The sequence below is a fragment of the Gymnoscopelus microlampas genome (assembly GCF_963454915.1).
Source record: "Gymnoscopelus microlampas genome assembly, chromosome: 13".
NCBI classification, from domain to species: domain Eukaryota; kingdom Metazoa; phylum Chordata; class Actinopteri; order Myctophiformes; family Myctophidae; genus Gymnoscopelus; species Gymnoscopelus microlampas.
The window spans coordinates 12,611,777-12,632,521 of record NC_139950.1 but is presented as its reverse complement, the minus strand read 5'-3'; the positions used below and the strand labels follow the sequence as shown (position 1 = coordinate 12,632,521).

The 20,745-nt window shown below is 43.9% G+C and overlaps 1 protein-coding gene across 1 annotated transcript in view; it reads right to left on the bottom strand.

The window, feature by feature from the left end:
* Positions 1 to 749: 749 nt before the first annotated feature.
* dlk2 (delta-like 2 homolog) overlaps positions 750 to 20,745 on the bottom strand; it is a 25,868-nt gene continuing 5,872 nt past the window's right edge. Inside the window, exons 2-7 of the mRNA XM_084077080.1 lie at positions 19,279 to 19,350; positions 6,847 to 6,904; positions 5,607 to 5,737; positions 4,545 to 4,689; positions 2,892 to 3,252; positions 750 to 2,462 (exon numbers count right to left, since the gene is read on the bottom strand). Of these exons, the coding sequence (XP_083933206.1) occupies positions 1,980 to 2,462; positions 2,892 to 3,252; positions 4,545 to 4,689; positions 5,607 to 5,737; positions 6,847 to 6,904; positions 19,279 to 19,348 (1,248 nt within the window). The 5' untranslated portion in view covers positions 19,349 to 19,350 and the 3' untranslated portion in view covers positions 750 to 1,979. The remainder of the gene's footprint in view (positions 2,463 to 2,891; positions 3,253 to 4,544; positions 4,690 to 5,606; positions 5,738 to 6,846; positions 6,905 to 19,278; positions 19,351 to 20,745) is intronic.

Genomic DNA, 20,745 nt, shown 5'->3' with positions numbered 1-20,745 from the left:
AGAGTGTCTGCTATCTGCGCGTCGGTTGTGGTGGGCCGGTCTGGGGCAAAATGTCAGGGCCGAATTTTGGTCCCAGTCCGGCCCTGATTGGATACGAAAGTAAAAGTCAGACTTGATAAAAATACATCTACTGTATGATACTCTTGAACCCTGAAAAGTAACAGTTTGGACATACTGCATGAGGTTTCCACAACCCTCATATTTGTACAGTAATACACAATGCATGCAGTCATGATGAGCACACAGCTGCTCCATCATATACCATCTTTCAGTCATATTAACCACTGAACTCTGTCTGTCGGCCTGCCTGCCTGCCTGTCTGTCTGTCTGTCTGTGGTATGGTAGATTGTCACCTGCTGCATGAAATCTCATCTTTTCTGGTGGGAGGGGGGGTTCAGTGACAGTTTATTCTGGGGATCACTTCCTCTGCTGGCTACAGTGTTCGTGGGGGGGCATATATCACATTACACACACACACACACACACACACACACACACACACACACACACACACACACACACACACACACACACACACACACACACACACACACACACACACACACACACACAGTGATTTAGTTGACTGTAGGAAATTCATGTGGTATCCAACCCTGGCTGATGATCAACAGTGGACGATAATCAGTTAGCCTAATTTATCATGTAATTTATTTACAAAGATGTATAGAATGGATGGATGGATGGATAGAGAAATGTGTTGTGTTGGTATAATAACATATTGAGCATTTAATAGACACACATACACACATTTATTGTACACAATGCCGTATAAAAAAATGATTCCTAGACAAGAACATCACATTCACCTTCCACAAATAAATTACACCAATATATTATATTTATACATCATCAACAGACAGCAGTGTATACATAGTGATTCACAGCGCACAAATATACAGTACATTCTGTACATATGTCTGAGTCTTCAGTGCATTCTCCAGTTCTATATAAAAACAATATTGTAGAAAACAATAACTATCTGTACATACAATGTTTCTTTTATTTTCTTTTCCTCCAAACTGTGTATTGAAGAAAAAGCAGTGAATGTTCATGTGACTGACAGATGACACTACTACATCACAGCTCTATTATCACTTACTATTATTACAGTGTGGCACTGTAGGGTCACCGTTCCAGGTAGAACGCGAAAATATGATTCCCAAGTAGCCTTGGACCAACTCCTTTTTCGGTTTTCTGCTCCGGTCTAGAGGATATAACCCATGGCGGAAACCAGAGCGCCGGTGCACCTCCAAAATGTTCCCCCTCGTTTCAAATGTGTTTAGTTTGGTCAAAATCGTTTTGTTTTTATAATAATCGTTTAGTATATCCCTATTTTATTCTAACTCGTAGCGAGACTAAAGTAATTGATTTGCATTATGTGGGGAACAAAAACAATGCGACGCCAACCGGCACACACCACCGGAAACCATTTATTCCCCCTTTGTTTCCAGACCGGATCACACGGATCCCACGGCTCAGACCGGATCACATGGCTCAGTTTAGACCGGATCACGTGGCTCAGTTTTAGAACGGAAACCAGGCCTTCCTCCGTGTGGAAAGCCTGGTGACGCCAGGTTCATTCCCAAGCGAGCTTATGGCGACGACCCGGAAGCAAGTGGAAATAACATCCACAACCCCAATGGAGCAGTGACTTGGATAGCTCACTGCATCAGGACGATACACCCCCACACCGTGTTCTTTGTGAGGTTAAGGTTAGGATTAAGGGTTAGGTTTAGGCGTAGCTGCAAAAACACAACTCAGAGTTATATTAACACCGAGGATTTTACACTGTGGGGGTCCCATCAAACGAGGGTCCGTGGCCTGATGCAAATCCAACCTTGAAATTAAAAAGCTTGAGAACCACTGGATTACCCAACCAAAGGCGGGCCGGATATGTCCGACGGGTTTGGCTCGCCTCGCCTCCTAGCAACATGCAACAAGCGTTGCGATGAAAGCTCCTATATGACCTCAGTGTTGAGTCTCTTCTTCTCCACTTCCTGTCCGGAGGCTGCGTGCAGGAAGCAGATCTTGTACTCCTGCTCTGCACAGATCGCCTCGCTCTGCTGCTGCTGCTGCTGCTGTTGTTGTTGTTGTTGTTGTTGCGGTTGTTGTTGCTGTTGCCGTGACGATGCGTGTCCTCGGTACCAGAGTCCCCTGAACACGAGTCCAGCTGTGAGCAGGACCACGGCCAGTGTCATCCCACCCAGAACCAACATGGTGGCCAACTGGACCTCAGAGATGCCTGAGGAACCCCTCTGTGTCACCACCTCCTTTACGGAGATCTTCAACAGCCTGTCTCCATTACTAGTACTACTAGCACCACGAGTACTGCTGCTGCTGCTGCTGGTGTGAGTGGAGTTTCTCGTGGTGGTCCAGTGATCTTGCTGTCCTAGTGTCACTCCAGCGTGTCCTCGTCCTTGTTCTTCATCACTTGGATGGGTCTGTACGTTTTTTTTAAAGTTAAAGGGGGGTGTAAGTGATATTTTATAGTTAAAATAAGTGTTTAATAGCTCTTTATTCACATAGTAATTGTTGCTATAGAGTGTTTGTTCAGTAACAGGGGGTCTCCCCGTCTCCATCTAAAAACGTTTTGGATAAATTGGATTTGGAACAATATACAAATGAAGCTGATGAATGGGTTCTTTCTGCTGATCAGAGGAAAGTGCTCAGGTCACCTGAACACTATAGCAATGATTGCTATCACAATATAGAGCTTTAACCTTTTAATAAAACACTTTTAATGAAACAATTCCAATAATGAAATAACTAAAACTCGAATTTTACTAATACAAATAAAAATGAGGCTTTACAAAAAATTACAAATAACTAAAACTGTATTGTGTGCTTACAAAACAAATAACTTAAATAACCTTGTGTGTGTTCTGTCCCTTCCAGACTTCCTCCTGACATGTCCTGCCGGCGTAGCCGGGCCGACAGAGACAGTGGAAGGTCCCCGCTCGGTCCAGACACCTCCCGGCGTTGAGGCAGGGAGCGCTGGCGCAGTCGTCCAGGTTGACCGTGCAGAAGCGTCCGGTGAAGCCGCGGGGACACAGGCAGGAGAAGCGGTTGACCCCGTCCAGGCAGGTGGCGCCGTTGGCACACGGTCTCATGAGACAGTCGTCCATGTCCGCCTCGCAGCGCTCGCCCGTGAAGCCGGCCAGACAGCGACACCGCAGCTCCGTGGCGAAGCCTTCGTCGTCCTCGCACAGGCCGCCGTTCTTACAGGGGGACCTGGGGGATATGGGACGGGTTAGTGTTGAGCCCAGTTCATGCTCTGTCCGGACATCAGAACTGTGTGTGGACAGGGTAAGGTTATAACTACAAAATGTCGTCAATCAGAACATCAGAACTGTGTGTGGACAGGGTAGGTTATAACTACAAAATGTTAACTACAAAATGTCGTCAACTAGAACTTCGGAAGGGGCTTCTCAGAACTATTTTCAGACTCTCCTGCAGCCCTAGATGTAGTTCTGACAGTGTGACTGGTCAGAAGTTGGGTGGGCGTGATATATTATTTTTGTTGTTTCCGCATTCAGATGCCAGCAGTAGGGGTGTGCCGATATATCGTCCCGCGATATATCGCGATACGTTTTCGCGACGATATGTATCGTTTTGGAAAAAAAAAATATCGTTTTTGAAATTCTTTTTTTTTTTTTTTTTTTTTTTTTTTTTTAACAATCATAATAATCAGGCATGCAAACGGCCCCGAAGTGAAAAGAGTGACAACATGTTTTTTTTTCCGGGTCAGGTGTCATACTATTTGGATTCAAAACGGCTATTGTAGCTGAAAAGCTACAAGTTTGCATGTCTGAATAATGCAAAAACAGAATTATTTGTTTGCATTTTCTTTTTTTCTCCTCCATATATTTTCATAATAAAAAAAGTGCGTATCGTATCGTATCGAAATCGTATCGAAGTTGTGAGCCAAATATCGTATCGTATCGTTTCGTGAAATTAGTGTATCGGCACACCCCTAGCCAGCAGTGAAAGCAGGCGATAGTTTGAAAGAGACAGACTGAGCAGATGTACTTCTAGTACTCTCTAGTAACAGGATGAGGAGATGTACTACTAGTACTCTCTAGTAACAGTCTGAGCAGATGTACTTCTAGTACTCTCTAGTAACAGGCTGAGCAGATGTACTTCTAGTACTCTCTAGTAACAGGGTGAGGAGATGTACAGTACTACTAGTACTCTCTAGTGACCATGCATAAACAACCTGTCGCAAGAAATGGCAAAACATGCGCCTCCCTCTGTGTCAAATTGCCCACAGCGCGTTGGAACCATATCCAGGTATTAAATCCATTGCGCTGGCTGTACACAACACTTCAGTCGATAGAGACGACAGAGAAGCTGCCGTTAACACAGAACTCTTTTTTTTTTTTTCCTGCATGCATTTCCATTGGTTCTGCATGCATTTCCATTGTACAGATGCATGCATTTCCATTGATGTGGATGTGACATAACAGTGGATATGACATCACTGGTGGGTGTCTAGTTTAGGGTTAGTATGGTGCATGACTGACCGTCTCTGGTGACACGGTCCCGTCTTCAGTTGACAGTGGTTTCCGTGGTAACCGTCTGGACACAGACAGGAGTATTCTCCGGTGTCGTCTGTGACGCAGGTGGCTCCGTTGAGACACGGACGCTCTCTGGAACACACATGGATGTCTGGGAGGCAACACACACACACACACACACACACACACACACACACACACACACACACACGGATAAGTTGTATTAATATGTAACTACAGGGTATTGATAAGTAAGTATGTAACTATGGTGTATTACTATGTAATAACCACAGTGTATTACTATTGTAACTATGGCGTATTACTATGTAATAACCACAGTGTATTACTATGTAACGATGGTATATTACTTTGAAATTATGGTCTATTACTATAAGCAATATTACATATATTGGCATCACAGTGATGCGGTCAGGAACGAGGCACTTGTGCCGAGTTCTGCAACCATCATCACATTCAAGTGTAATATTGTGATAAAACAGTTCTAAATAAAACATATGAAAATGTATTCATATTGTTGGGCAATATGCTCTCAAAATAACATTTTTTTCACAAGGGCTATATCTGTTGTCTTGGAAATACATGGTGTCTGACAGAGACATGTAGTCCCTGTTCCTCAGCCATTGAGATGGCTGAGACGGCCAACATTTCCTATATAAACTATAGAGAAACAAAAATTCACTGGTTAACTCAGTCCAATAGGATCTATGCACAGCAGCCATATTGGAAAGAAAATTGGCCTCTTCCTTACTTCCTTCACAGGTGTTACCAATGATGCTGATTAAGGCTCTGTTCCATTCTGGTCAAATACCGAATCTTGCGCATGTTGGCTCACTGGAAACGCTCTGCTACACCAGTGGGTCTCAAAGTGTGAGGGCGTTCCAAATGGCCCCTTACAGCTGTGTAACTCTCAGAGGCCCAATTTCTCTCCAATATCGTTGCTGTGCATAGAGCCTACTGCCTTTACTATGTAACTATGGTGTGTTAACTATGTAATAACTACAGTGTAGCACTACTATAACGATGTGAGGAATGTGGTCATGTTGTCACCTTTGTCACAGAAGCGTCCGGTCCAGCCTGGGTCACACGTGCACTGCCAGGGCTGGTGACAGGAGCCGTGCACGCACCCTGGCATCTGAACACACACCTCACACTGGTCCCCATCCCAGCCGGGGTCACACCTAATAACCACACACACACACACACACACACACACACACACACACACACACACACACACACACACACACACACACACACACACACACACACACACACACACACACACACACACACACACACACACACACACACACACACACACACACACACACACACCTCATTTAGCCCAGTAGATAATGTGCAACATTTGAAGGAATTATGCATTTTACTCTGTTAAAGCATGCCCGGCCTAAGGAATATTTTTGGCTATAGGGCCGTCACAGATTTCCCCGTGGTAACCAGGTTCATAGGTTCATATGTTCGGTATTTGTAGTGCGCCCCCCATCCAGTTATTGCACTGGCCTGGGGCGCAGTCCGGAGAAAGAGAGAAGAAAGAGAAAAACATAGGACAGCAAGAATTGCAGGGCATGCTCTAACAGTGTGCCAAATCTCCTGCTTTTGTAAAATGCTCACTTACAGTATTCACATAATATCTGCCGTAAAGAAAATAATCATATACCGACAGACATATTGTGACCCCAGCCTATGGACTTGAATGAATTAAGTTATTTTGAACATTTATTAAAAACAAATATAATACAAAACAGAAAAAAACAAGGATAGCAACAACAATGTTTGAAAAGATAGTAGGATGAAGTGTAAACTTGTAAACTCCTACCCCCCTTTTGCCAATGCAAACTCTTGAATGTGGATTTATATGTATTACTGTGGCCACCAGAGGGCGTATAAACACACGTAACACACACTCCACTGATGTGTTCTGTGGCTCCACCACAGAGACAGTCAGAGAGCAGCATTTTTGATGGACATGTTGGTACATCTGAGATATGTGAGTCCATGCCAGCACATTCCTGTCTGCACTGACGGCTTCATAAACGCCCTGACAACTACACACACACCAACACCAACTGACATTGTGTCACATCGGTCAATCATTGTGTCCCTTAAGGCAGTGCACCAGCCATTGTCTCCTAATGTGCCTATGATTATATCCAGAGTTTAATGCCCAATCAACTAACACAATCTAAGTCTAAGAGGGGACAGCCCTAGTAATCATCATCATCATCATCATCATCATCATCTCGTAACCATGGAGATTAGTTCTTACCGACACACTCCGGTCTCGTCGCAGCGACTGTTGCTCATGTTGCATGTACAGTTGGAGCCTGTAGGATGCAACAGATATTATTAATATCATATCATATCCATATGACATGCTGCACATACAGGTAAAACCTGCAGGACACAACATACATCATTAATATCATACATATCATATCCATATGACAACACACAGACAGACAGATTTTGTGTGTCTGTATATAGTTGTAAGCTTTGGCAAATGAACAAACCATTGCTAGAACGTGTTGTTGGAGAACTGTGAAGCAGCATAACTCATCATTTAGTTCAGCATTGTTTCAAGTGTCAAGTTTAGAGTCATCTCAACTGTGTGTGTGTGTGTGTGTGTGTGTGTGTGTGTGTGTGTGTGTGTGTGTGTGTGTGTGTGTGTGTGTGTGTGTGTGTGTGTGTGTGTGTGTGTGTGTGTGTGTGTGTGTGTGTGTGTGTGTGTGTGTGTGTGTGCGCGCGCGCTGGGGTTGGTATGCTGGTGTCAAGAGTTGAGGAATTCAAATCTTGTGGATAAAAGCTGCCCCTGAAGCGGTTGTTTTGGGGCCTGATGCTCCGTATATGTTACTAGACCATTGGTTCCTTAAACCTTTTAGCTCGAGACCCCAGCAGAGAAATTTGATGTCTCCCCTGGGACCCAAACTTACAAAAAAACACATTGTGAATTAACCACTTAAGTCCTATTTAATAGGACGTAAGACGGTTAATTCACAATTTGTGAACTCACAAGCTTGTGTTGAGCTCACAAGCTCACAACACGTCCTGTGGATCGGCCATTTAAACTCTTTCTTAAATGTTTGTTATATTTATAGTATGTTTTATTTCATTTTCAGAAATTATTTTGAAACCTTCTGGATTTGTGTGTATATATATATATATATATATATATATATATATATATATATATATATATATATATATATATAAGAAATCTATATTACAAAATATATATTACTGTCCTATCAAGCATATCATATGAAGGTGTGCTATCATATTTTGTCCTGGCAAAACTAAAGCAGTCTCCTGGGTTCACAGTGGCAGTACAGTAGGTGACGGACCACAATGGAAACAAGGTCTGCCTGCCTGCCTGCCTGGCTGCCTGTATCTCATTTCTTTTCAAACCTTTTAATTTCAAGGACCCCTGTAACTCAGAGTTACAGACCTGTAAGGGTCCATTTGGAAACCCCCCCCCCCAAGGAACACTATCTATCCATCTGTCTATCTGTCTGTCTGTCTGTTTTTTCTGTAACCCATTGTTTCACCCAGTGCCAATTGCTTAAGCATGTAATCCTCGGCGTTACACTCCCTCTGCCAGCCTGGGGAGAGCCCCGCACTGAGCTCATGCTTCCATCAATGCATGAGGAGTGAGCAGACCGCTTCTTATCACTTGACAGGGAGGGAGTTTCCCCTCCATCAGGCACCCTGGCTTACCAGGGGGAGGCAGTATAGAGACCAGGATTACTACATGTTTTTTTGTGAGGAAACCTACCATAGGGGACACGGGGAGAACTTGCAAAGGACTCCACACAGAAAGGCCCTTTCGCCAACCCCACCTAGGGTATGGGCACTGATGATGCGGAGGAGAGAACACGCCCACAGCGCCCACAGCGTCCCCGGTGGGAATAGAACCCAGGACCTTCTAGCTGTGAGGCGACAACACTACCGACTGCGCCACCATGCCTCTGTCTGTCTGTCTGTCTGTCCTATCATGTTGTCCTGTCAGCTCACTCATTGACATTGTTCACTGTGTGTGTGTGTGTGTGTGTGTGTGTGTGTGTGTGTGTGTGTGTGTGTGTGTGTGTGTGTGTGTGTGTGTGTGTGTGTGTGTGTGTGTGTGTGTGTGTGTGTGTGTGTGTGTGTGTGTGTGTGTGTGTGTGTGTGTGTGTGTGTGTGTGTTGAATAGCAGCAGCTGAAACAAGCACCAGAGACTTGAGGTCTCCGAGGGGTCATTAATGGCACTCATCCTATGACCTCTGACCTCTGGGCACTACGCATGCCACGTGTGTTGTGACCTCTTAAGCAGTGTGTGCTGCCAGAAGTGTGTGTGGGTGTGTGTGGTAAGTTCCAATGGTGACAATAGTGCTGCAAAGGAGATACAGGGACGTTGTTGGCACCAGGGCTGCCATCTGTGTGTGTGTGTGTGTGTGTGTGTGTGTGTGTGTGTGCGCAGTATCTGAGTTCTGCATCGACACTGTCTCAGGATAGTATGTAGGAAGCATTTCACTGATAGGAGTGTGTGTGTGTGTGTGTGTGTAGTAGGCGTAGAGGAATGCTCTGCCATCATGTCTGGATCTGTCCAAATACCTGCAGAAATCCACAAACAACTCTGGACACGCAACTGTACAACTACACCGCTACTGTATAAATACACAACTGTATAAATACACACAAAACACAACTACCGTTCAACTACACAACTTGTGCACTTGTACAACATAATGTCTGCACGTGCACAGCAGCAGCACACTATACACACACACAAATGTGATTTAATTATTTTATAATGTTCAGAATGTCATTGTTTATATGGCTGTATTTTGTCACCATTTTGTGAATGTTATGTCGTTTTTGTATTTAATCAGAGCACTGTATTTATTGAGTTTTTTTTTTTTTTTTAAACATAGGTGAACGGCCTCACCAGGGACAGGAGTTGCAAATTTGCCTTGTGAAAAAAAAACTCTGTATGCGATACATGCAATACGTCTCATGGTATTGTCACTTGACACAATGTTTTTTTGCATTGTCCTTGATAAGAAAGAAAGAAAAAAATGGACTGCCGGACGGACAGATAGATAGATAGATAGATTGATAGACAACTCTACAACTACTGCACATCAACTTTACTCAACTGTACAAGTGGAAATGAAGCAAGGATATTGCAGTTATGTAGCTAACTAAGTGGTCAGTTACTGGTACGTGCTGAATGCCAGTTATCTTCCATTGTGTGCGTGTGTGTGTGTGTGTGTACAGTGTTATTCTGTAGCTCCAACACAACAGCTGAGATGTTGTGCAAGTGTTATTTGAGAATGGACACACACACACACACACACCACAACTAACGCGCAGCTGGGAGAGCCATGGATTAGGAGGACACACACACACACACACACGCGCACACACGCACACACACAATGGAAGATAACAGGCATTCAGCACGTACCACTTAGTTAGCACATACTGTATGAACAATTGAAACTGATTGAAATTGAAACTGTGAGTTTTGATTGCCAGAGACACTGTCCTGTAACCCCAAGGACGTAGGTTTGATCCCACAAAAACAGCCTTATGCCCTTAAGTAAGACGTTGACCTGTTGACCTCTTTACTCACTGAGAACCCTGATCAGACGGGTAAAAAACACTGATGTTTGTGACAGTAATCATTTAGTTTAGTCTCACCCCAAATATTCTTATTCTTATTTAATTCAGAGACATACAGTTAGAGGCTCTATGCCAGTGGTAGGCAACAGGCAGCCCGTGGGCCAGAACTGGCCAGACAGCGTTAATATCTGGCCCCGACAAGTAATTTTGTAAATAATTTACAATAGCTGACTGACAGTCCAGGTAGGATATGGACAGCAATAGCTTTGAATTGATGAAATCAGGTATGATGAACAAATAGTTCTATTTCCATTCTTTGAATGTTATGTTTTCACTGTCAACTTTCCTCTTGAGACTTTTGGATGAAAATCTCCTCTCACGTTTAAAAAACACACCAAAGCTGTGTTTCACATGCCTCAAATGATACTCTCCATTCTAAGAGACCTTGAACCATGAAAGAGCTCTTGTTCGAAAAGGAGTACTCTCTGTCTCCAGATTAAATGTTCACTAAATATCCTCTAAGTGAAACATTCAAGGATGACTAATGCACAAAAATGATTAGATAAGCATTTCTGTGTGCACCTGTAACATTTGATTCCACATGCTTTTGTTACCACATCTTTATGTAGTAACTTTTATAACAATACAGTTATTATTATTGTATATGTTTTGTTTGTTGCAAGTTCCACGTCCTAAATTAGCCGTTAATTGTGTTCTAGCCCACCATCTAATGTCTTTGAAAAAGTTCGGCCCGAGGCCAAACTTACTTGCCGACCACTGCTCTATGCATCTATAATCATGTTGGCGCTGACATTCCAAAGTATTGTGAGTCAGAACCAAACAACTGTGTACGCGGTTCTGACTAACGTCTGACTCACCGCACGAGTGGGGTTCCTGATGTGGGCGTGGCAGGAATATTCCACTCACAAGGTGCAGGTTTGATTGACAGCCATATCTAACCGATGGAAAAAAACTCGACGTCCCCTTTTTCCCTTTATTTGTAGAGCCAAATCCTTTGTTAGTCCTTTGTTCAAACAAAAGCAGGGCAGAGAAGTGGGCTTGAGTTCTGTGCTGTGCACCCGAGTAGGCCACCAGGCGAGCTAGTGGACACGTTGAGCGGTGTGATGGCCTATAGTGCAACTGTTAAAGGACATCTTCACCCATTTTCAACATATCTTCATATCATTGAAATAAATAGGCCTACATAAATTATATATTTCTTTTACAGAACATTATTATGTTCTTATTGTGTTTATGCCATGTGTGATGAAAGCACTGACTCTACTGATGAGACCCAGTTTTTGAAATGCCAGTCTCCAGGCTTACAGGTAGAATACAGATTTATTTCACTCTGGCACAATGGCTTCTAATATTTCAACATGCAAACTTTCCAGGAAGAGAAATGCTGGAGTTTCTATTAGCTTGACGATGTCACATGATGTACAAGTGCGCCTCCTGGACATATAACTAGTATGTCGCAGGGACTTACCCCCAACCTCAGTGCCAAGCCGGCAGGCATTGGGTAGCATTTCTATAGTCTTTGGTATGACCCGGCCGGGGATTGAACCCCGACCTCCCAGTCTCAGGACAGACAGAGGGCTCTATCTTGCTCGCCACCTTAACCGTTATGCCTAAAGGTTTTTTGACATTTTTTACTATTTTGAAATACATTTTAAAACAGTGAAAATAGCCGATCTACATCGACAGGTTGTGAGCTTGTAGATCGGCTATTCTAACTCTTTTAAAATGTTTTTCAAAATAGTAAAACATGTCTAAAGCGTTTAGGCATAAGGTGACACGCAAGATAGGGCCCTCAGACCACAAGGCCACTGAACTGGTACAACTGTACAATATTGTTATAAGACTTTACGTCAATATGTTACTTATGACTAGAACATAATGTACTCTACATTATGCATGTATTTTGGTCAATTAGCACTATATTTACATATTTTAAGCGAGAAGGGGCTGGGATAAGACACAGGCTGAAAGTAAAAAGGCTGGCCAATAAAATCTGATCCAGGTGTTAGTGTCAGCTGTGGTGATTGTAAAACTTGCTTATAGATCAGCTATTTTAGCCAAATTTTGGCCTCTTTTTGCCGAATGTTGTTCTATTAATGACATGCCCAAAATAGGGAGCTTGCTGTTATCGCCAGATCTTTGCCTATTTTCACTGAATGTTCCTAATGACAATGCCCAGAATAGGGACCCTATGGTTTGTGTGGTTAATGTATACAGTAGATGAGGGTACAATACATTGTGTATTATATGTATGGTTGTCTATCCTTGGCACAAATTCCGGAAGGAAAATAAAGCAATTTGAAGTTGAACTTTGAAGAGCATGGTTCACTCATCATTTGCGGTTTTACTGAAGCCAGTTCCAGAACACTGTTGATCATTTCTCTCTCAGCGGGGAGTCTGTAATAGTGTTATATATGATAATAAAGTTTTATGAGGGTGTGTATATATGAGGTGGTAGGGGCAGTGTCTAGAGAGCCTGTCACTACTGGAACCACACTGGTCAAGTATTATGAGGCACAGAAATAAGTCATAAACACATTTCTAACATGCTTGGAAGTTTCCACCTCGGGCGAGGTTCCACCCAGAGTTCAACAAGTGTTCATGAGTCTGAACTCTGGCCAGGTTGACAGCAGCTGGAACAATACCACGGTAGCAACCATGCTAGCAACATTAACAACCACGTTAAAAACCGTTAACAACCACATAACAGACAAATTAGCAAAACAGGTTAATGTAGCAAAGTGGCATTGTCAGGAATGAATGCTCTGCATTTGAACAAGACGAGGCCTTCTAAACACTCCAAACCTGTGTCTAATGTTAACCATGCCAATTAAGTAAGTAAGTAAGTAGCTAAGTAGTTAAGTAACTAAGTAAGTAATAGCATTTGGCCTATTTGATGTTTCTGCAGCAATGAGGCAGTTTGATGCACAAGTACACCTCCTGGACATGACGCTAGCATGTCACATGGACTTACCCCCCAATCCAACCCTTGATGCTTAGTACCAAGCAGGTAGGCATTGGCCCTGTTTGTATAGTATTTGGTACAGTATGACCTGACTGGGGGATTGAACCCCAACCTCACTATCTCAGGGAGGACACTCTAACCACAAGGCGGCTGAGCTGGTCAACCCCGCCATGTCTAACCATACCCACATCAAACCCACGTTTAATATAAACCACACAGCCAGGTATGCTGAATGCTGATGCTTGCTAGGAGCTGGGCTTCAGTAGCACAGCACAGGTCTGCCGCATGCAATTTACAGTTACAATTTAGGCATTTAGCAGGCGCTCTTCCTTCAGAGCGACTTACAGTAAGCAAGGTAAACACATACATCAAATGCCACATGCCACAGATACTGGCCACCGAGTGACCCTGACCAGCAAACCCCGTCTTCAACCCAATCCCTAAGCCGTCCCATCAGCAAACCCAGTCATCCACCCAGTCCCTAGCCTGTCCCATCATCAAACCAGCCCCCAACCAGCATTTGTCTGCCGATGCCCCCCCCCCCGTGCACTTTTCCAGAACAATAGAGCCTTAATGGTTCCTAGAATAGAGCAGCCAAGACATTCATACATGCAGTGAGTTATTGGGAAACAAACCCCTCCAAGCATTTGGGTGTTTATTTTACAATAATGACCACCTCACTGAACTTTATCTCTTACTTAGTCACACTGGCAGTCCATATCAGAATTGCCTCGGCCTACCCAGTCCCAGAATGGAGTCAGACTACATGGAAACTAAGATTTGAACTGTGATTAAATGTGGATGTCTCAGTCTGGACACTTGGTTGCAGTTGAAGTCAGCTCAACTTGGATTGTATCTCTGTACATTTTGTAGCAGCTACAAACGTCAGGCTTCGCTTTGTCTCTTCATGTCACTGGCTTCCATTGAAAAGGAATGGTAGCCTGTAGCTTCGTAGCAGCCAGTGTGAACGCAGCATTAGCAAAGCATTCACTATAGATGCTGTGGTGTTTCCAGGTGAGCCGTAATCATTATGTTTCCGTGTGGTTTTTAACTGTCAGTGTGTTTTATTTTAGGAGCTTTGGATTCAGCCAGACACGCAGAGCATGGACACTTGTCAGAGGATTGTTTACACAATGACATCTGTATATAGATGCCAGCCCTGACCCCCTAACCTGCAGGCTTGTCACCGGCTAGTGTGTCCCCACCATAATGATGGAGGGGACAGCTGCAACACAACACAATGCCCCTGGCACAATAGGAACACGCACACGCACACGCACACACACACACACACACACACACACACACACACACACACACACACACACACACACACACACACACACACACACACACACACACACACTCTCACACACACGCATGCACTCATGATGGCCCATCACAATAGCAACAGAGCTCTGTTGAAGTGGCTCTCTGATTGGTTGGTTATTCAGCTCAACAGGTGCACTGTCTGTGGCCATGCGCCCCCAACAGTCTCTGTGGAGAAGAGAGTAGTACTAGTGAAGATGAGAGAACAAGGATACAACAGAGAGAAGAGAAGGAAAGGAGATAAGAGAGGGAAAGAGGAGAGAAGGAAGGGTATAGGGTTGGGTACCGAAATGTGTTTCCAAGTTAGAGCCGAATGCAAAATATCAAGTACCGTGTACCCATGAAAGTGATTTCGGTTCCGCTTATCAGCTCCTAAACGTGCTGATACCCATTCATTATTGTGGAGAAAGGTACATATGTATACCCATGAGGCCTTGTTTGAGTGGAGGTAGTCCAACATTTTAAACATAAATACTAAACAAGTAAGACGCGCAAACGCGGGAAGCGAACGCAGCTCGAAACTACCTTTGCTTTCAGGGACGTGCGGAGAATGTTAGAGGGGCAGGGGCTGAAATTTATAAAAGGGCACTTTTGGCTGGAATTTCATTCGACATTCCTAGACCGAAAATAGCTGATCTACAAGCTGACAGCGCGTCGTGTTGTCAGCATGTAGATCAGCTTGTAGATCATGGTAGATCAGCTTGTAGATCATAGGATGGATTTCTACACAGAGCGGGCAATACTTTCAAATATTGTATTCAAGTTCAGAAGAGTTTTGGAAAAGGCCTCTTGAATGCTGCATTTAGGTTACGTCATGGAACACCGGCTTCGAATGCTATCAATGCATTGAATGGGAGATTATCACGTTTTATCAGACCATTGAATGGGCGAAGTAGGCGAGCTACCGTCTACCCCGCGATTTGTCAGACCATTCATTGGGCGTAATCAGGAGCTACTGACCTACCGACGGAGGCGGAGCAGTCCCCACAACAATATTTACGATTCTGTCCATATCGGTACATAACTCGAACGGCGCTGAGTAGGCACAGGCGAGGGTCGCACCGCTCCGGACGGCAACTCAGTCGCCTTAGCTCCTTCGGTGGCCCGTCGCGGGGCTCCACCTCGCCTGAGACTGCGCGCCTCCGTCATGGTCCGAAACCGAAACAACCAAAACCAAAACCGAAACTAAAGTATTTAAGTCATCTCCGTCGGTAGGTCAGTAGCTCCTGATTACGCCCACTGAATGGTCTGATAAATCGCGGGGTAGACGGTAGGTCGCCTACTTCGCCCATTCAATGGTCTGATAGAACGTGATAATCTCCCATTCTATGCATTGATAGCATCCGAATCAGGTGCTGCATGGAAAGGAAAGGAGGAATTTGCATTTCATTCCAAAGTAAATGCTACATCCATGGTCAGGAGAGAGGGTACTTTATACAGACGGGTAATAGTTCAGGGGCTTGAAGCCCCTTTGATGTCTATGTATGCACGACGCCTGCGTTCATCCACTGTCTGCCTGTATAGTTTGTGATATCCTGATATGCTGCCTGTATGTGGGTCAGGAAATGGGAGTGTCCCCGGTTCGATGCCCGGCTCCCCCTGGGTTGCCCTGTTCAGACTGCCAGCCCAAATCTGATTTATGGCCTATCCAGATTGGGATCGCATTGTTTTATGCCGTCTAAACAGAAAGAAAACTAAAGCAAAATACGCACGCACGCACACACACACACACACACACACACACACACACACACACACACACACACACACACACACACACACACACACACACACACACACACACACACACACACACACACACACACACACACTCTCAAAGTGTGGTCCAGGGACCCTCATGGTTCCTTGAGGGGGTTCCAAATGGCCCCTTACGGGTGTGTAACTCTGAGAGTGTACACGTGGAACCAAATGAGTTATGGGGGTCCTTGAAATTAAAACGTTTGAGAACCACTGTGCTACACTTCAAGGAACAGATCCTTCGTATTAGTATCATTGGTAAGACCTGTGAAAGAAGTATAGGACGAGGCCCAATTTCTGTCCAACATGGCTGCTCTGCATAGCCTATTGGAAGCACATTTCAATCCTTAGCCTTGCTCAGGTTGCATAAAACCAATCTGATTTGGGCTGACAGAATGGGCCCATATGTGGTAAAGTGCTAAAGTAATTGATCTTCCTGTCAATACGACACCAGTTGTCTGGTTGAGAATCTATATACTTTGTGGACAACATCAAGTGAAACGCTGCACATATAACCAGTGGTAGGTTTGATTTCTAGCCTATTGTCCAGTTTAAAATGCTGCGAATCAAGCAATGCTATTGACAGAGAGACAGAGAAAGAGAGAGAGAGTTCTGTAGTAGCCTGCAGACCAATGTGCCCCGATGTATTGTTTTATCATCATTAATTTACCCTGGCCTACACTACCTTTGTCTTTTAGAATGTTGGAACTACTGCCATTTTACTAGAACTACCCAGTAGAACAAGTGAACTGCATATAGCAGCTGTCTGTGTCGTCATTGTTGTCAGTGGCAGCACATGTGTGCACATCAAATCACAGTACAAAACCCAACTCTTGATCAACAGCAAAATATAGATACTTCAAACTAATTAAAAGTTTAGGCTATCAATATCACACAAAAGTAGAGAGAAGCTGTGACCTCACCACTCTGATGGACAAGAACTAAATAATCCTTTTGCAAACAACATCCATGTTCTGTTCGTTTGTCAACAATGATCCAAATGGTGAGCTTATTTCAGCAGCTAAAATGTGACAGTTTGAGCCTGGCAGCACAGTCCTCGTTTGAGTTAATTGCATTCACCTGTTGTGCTGCTGTGTGCACCAGGCCCATGAAATTCATAGGCAGTAGCCAATTAGAATGAAATCTGTCCGTATTTATAAAATTAGTCTGTATACTGATACAGAACCAGTGGCGTAACGCAAAATCGCGGGGCCCCAACGCAAGGGGGGAGGGGGGGGGGCTTTCGCAAACGGCAATGGAGATGGTGCTGGGTATGGTGCGGTAAATGGGCCCCCATTTACCGCATTATTTAGAAAATATTTAGAATTGTGAAAATAGCCAATCTTCAAGCTATAATTATTAATAATTAAGAAATAATGTATTTTGAATAGTGAAAAATCAACTAAAGTCATTATTGGTGCAAGTTCAATTACATTTCATTTGAATGAAAATAACTTATAGGAAAAGGAAAATACATAAATTCTCTAATCTGTGAATCTAATGTGATTAATGTGACCCCTACTTCAGTCAGTAAAGTCCACGGCTGAAGGTGACTTATATTGAGACCAATAGACAATTATTGGTAATTTTGCCAATACATTAGTTTGTGAAATAAATGGGTTATATTTCTCAGATAGTTATACTATTCTTGTACTGTATGTACTAAAATAAAATCATCTTTAACCTTCAAGTTAAATTAATTATTTCAGTGGACTCTTTATGGACTTTTTATGGCCTTCCTGCCCTGGTATTTGGCCTTTGTGCCCTCAAAATAATTACAACACCTAAGGCCAAGTGGCCTTGCCCCTAAAATGACGCCTGATCCTGATGTGCACAATATGGTGCATGTATGAACGTGTGGTTTAAGGGTCATGAAAATATGGTCTCCCTTATTCAGTAGGTTTCCTATATCGTTGCTGTCAGGCAGAAACCTCATATCTCCATTATTCAACTTGTTTCGTAAATGAATGCCCTACTTCATCATGCAAGTGTCACACAAAAGTAGTGAAAATGGGCGATCTACAAGATCACAAAGCCTCGCGATACGAGTCGGTGTGAGCTTGTAGATTGGCTATTTTCACTATTTTAAATTGTTTTAAAAAGGAACGGTTTTGACCCGACAGCAACGATATATAAGATGTATAACATGCAGCTATGTTTTTTTATGATATACACAATTTGTACTAGCACTATTACATACTATGTACTTAAAACAATGCATATGTTTTCTTATCTAAACATTTGCCATTTTCTGGTTTGTTTTTTTACACAGAAACAGGGAATAAGGACCAGAGTCGATAAGAACCAGAACCGATAAGCGCTATTGATGAACGATAATCGGAATGGATAAAATCCTTTAAGATTCCCATCCCTAGAAAGGAGAGGAGACAAGGATAGGAGCTGAACGAGGAGACACGAGGCCTCCGTGTTTAAAACTGGAAGATCCAAATTTACACCAACCATGAAACTTAACACCACACACACACACACACACACACACACACACACACACACACAATCAGTGTGTGCGTGCGTGCGTGCGTGCGTGCGTGCGTGCGTGCGTGCGTGCGTGTGCGTGTGTGTGTGTGTCAGTTGATATAATATGTTTCATCAGATGAATTCCTTCATGGAATACAGTCTACTTTGACTGTAAAGATGTTTTTTTCCAGAATAGGCAGTTCATGTGGTTCAATGCATTGGTTCTCAAAGTGGGGTCAGGGGACCCCCAGGGGTCCTTGGGGGGGTACCAGTTTGTTAGCGTCACAATCACGTTAACCTCTTTAACCATATTTTATACTTTGGCTATTCAAACATAACAGATGTAGATCTGCTATTTTTGAAAAAATCTTGAAGATTTGTGCAAATCTTTGAATATATATTTTTTAAATCTTAGCTTCTGAGGGTCCCTGGAACAAAATATTTTGAGATGGGGGTCCACGGCCAAATACATTATCTATTTGGGGGTCCTTGACATGAAAAAGTTTGAGAACCACTGGTTGAACGTATAGATCATGTAACTCTTACCTTCACCTCGGCTTGGTTGGATGAACAGAACACAGCAGCAACCCCACGACAGCAGAGCGAACAGAGGCATGTCTGAAAGCACACGCAATAAAGTAAACAAGTGTTTGCGCTCTTAAACAGGGAAAGAGAGGCGGGGAGTGACATGCAGCAAAGGTCTTCGGAACGGGACTCAAACCCGCAACGTGCCGTCAGGCTGCATTGGAGCCTAGGTGCCCGAACCGCAAATCCAGCGGTCCGGGCCACATTTCTTACTATTTTGAAAAACATTTTACGACATATAGGGTGTTCAGACGTCCCGGTTTGGCCAGGATTGTCCCGGTTTCAAGCTGCGTGTCCCAGAGTCCCGAGAAATATCTCTAAAATACTAATATGTCCTGGTTTTCAACATTCACAACAAAATTGTCCCATTGTTGCCAGATTTAAAATAATAATAGTTGTTATCAGTGGTTGCATAGACGCTTATCATGTTCTGTTCATGTAAACATGCTCACCTAACCAATCAGAAAACATGAACAAATGCATTGCATGTCTGAAATCAACGCAATGTTTGTCAATCACTCATTGCCTCTGTGTTTCACCATGTGTGTGTGCATAAATGGGCACGCGTGTGCGCGGCGAGCACATCGATTTTAGGGTCCTGGTATGAGGGGCTGAATGTTCACCCTAACTTATGGGGATCTTTGGCCCTCATAAATATAGTAATACAAGTACACACACACACACACACACACATGCACACACGCACACGCACACACGCACGCGCGCCTACATACACACACACATACACGTGGTAAACACAGCGGTTTGGAGAAAGGTTACAAGGAGGACAAGTCGTTGTTTTGATGACAGTTCCTTAACCAGGTGTGTGTGTGATAAATCACACACACACACACACACACACACACACACACACACACACACACACACACACACACACACACACACACACACACACACACACACACACACACACACGCACACACACACACACCTCGCCCGGCAGAGACAGATCTGTTTCCTGTGGGTGTGTAGTTTGCATGTTGTCGGCTTAGCATGGCAGGCACATGAAAGCGTGTGGGAGACTTTTAGAGTTTTAAACGTGGCCGAGTGAACCGAGCCTTAAAGTTCAACAGGTCTGAGACCAGCTTAGCTCCCCGGGGATCAAACAGCATGCAACCCGATCACACACACACCACCCTCAATAATTTACAACGCTCTGTCAATCTTTTATAGTGGACACTTTCAACGGGCTATCTCCTCCACGGGCTCAACTTCAGACTCCGCCTCACCCCCTGGCACTCACCCCCTGGCAATCACCCCTAGCAATCACCCCCTAGCACTCACCCCCGAGCACTCACCCCTAGCAATCACCCCTAGCAATCCTCACTTTCCTTCTATCAGTTCTTGTTGCCTTTTTTATTTTATTTAATAGATGCTAGTTATCCACATGGTCCCTATAGCGTCCCT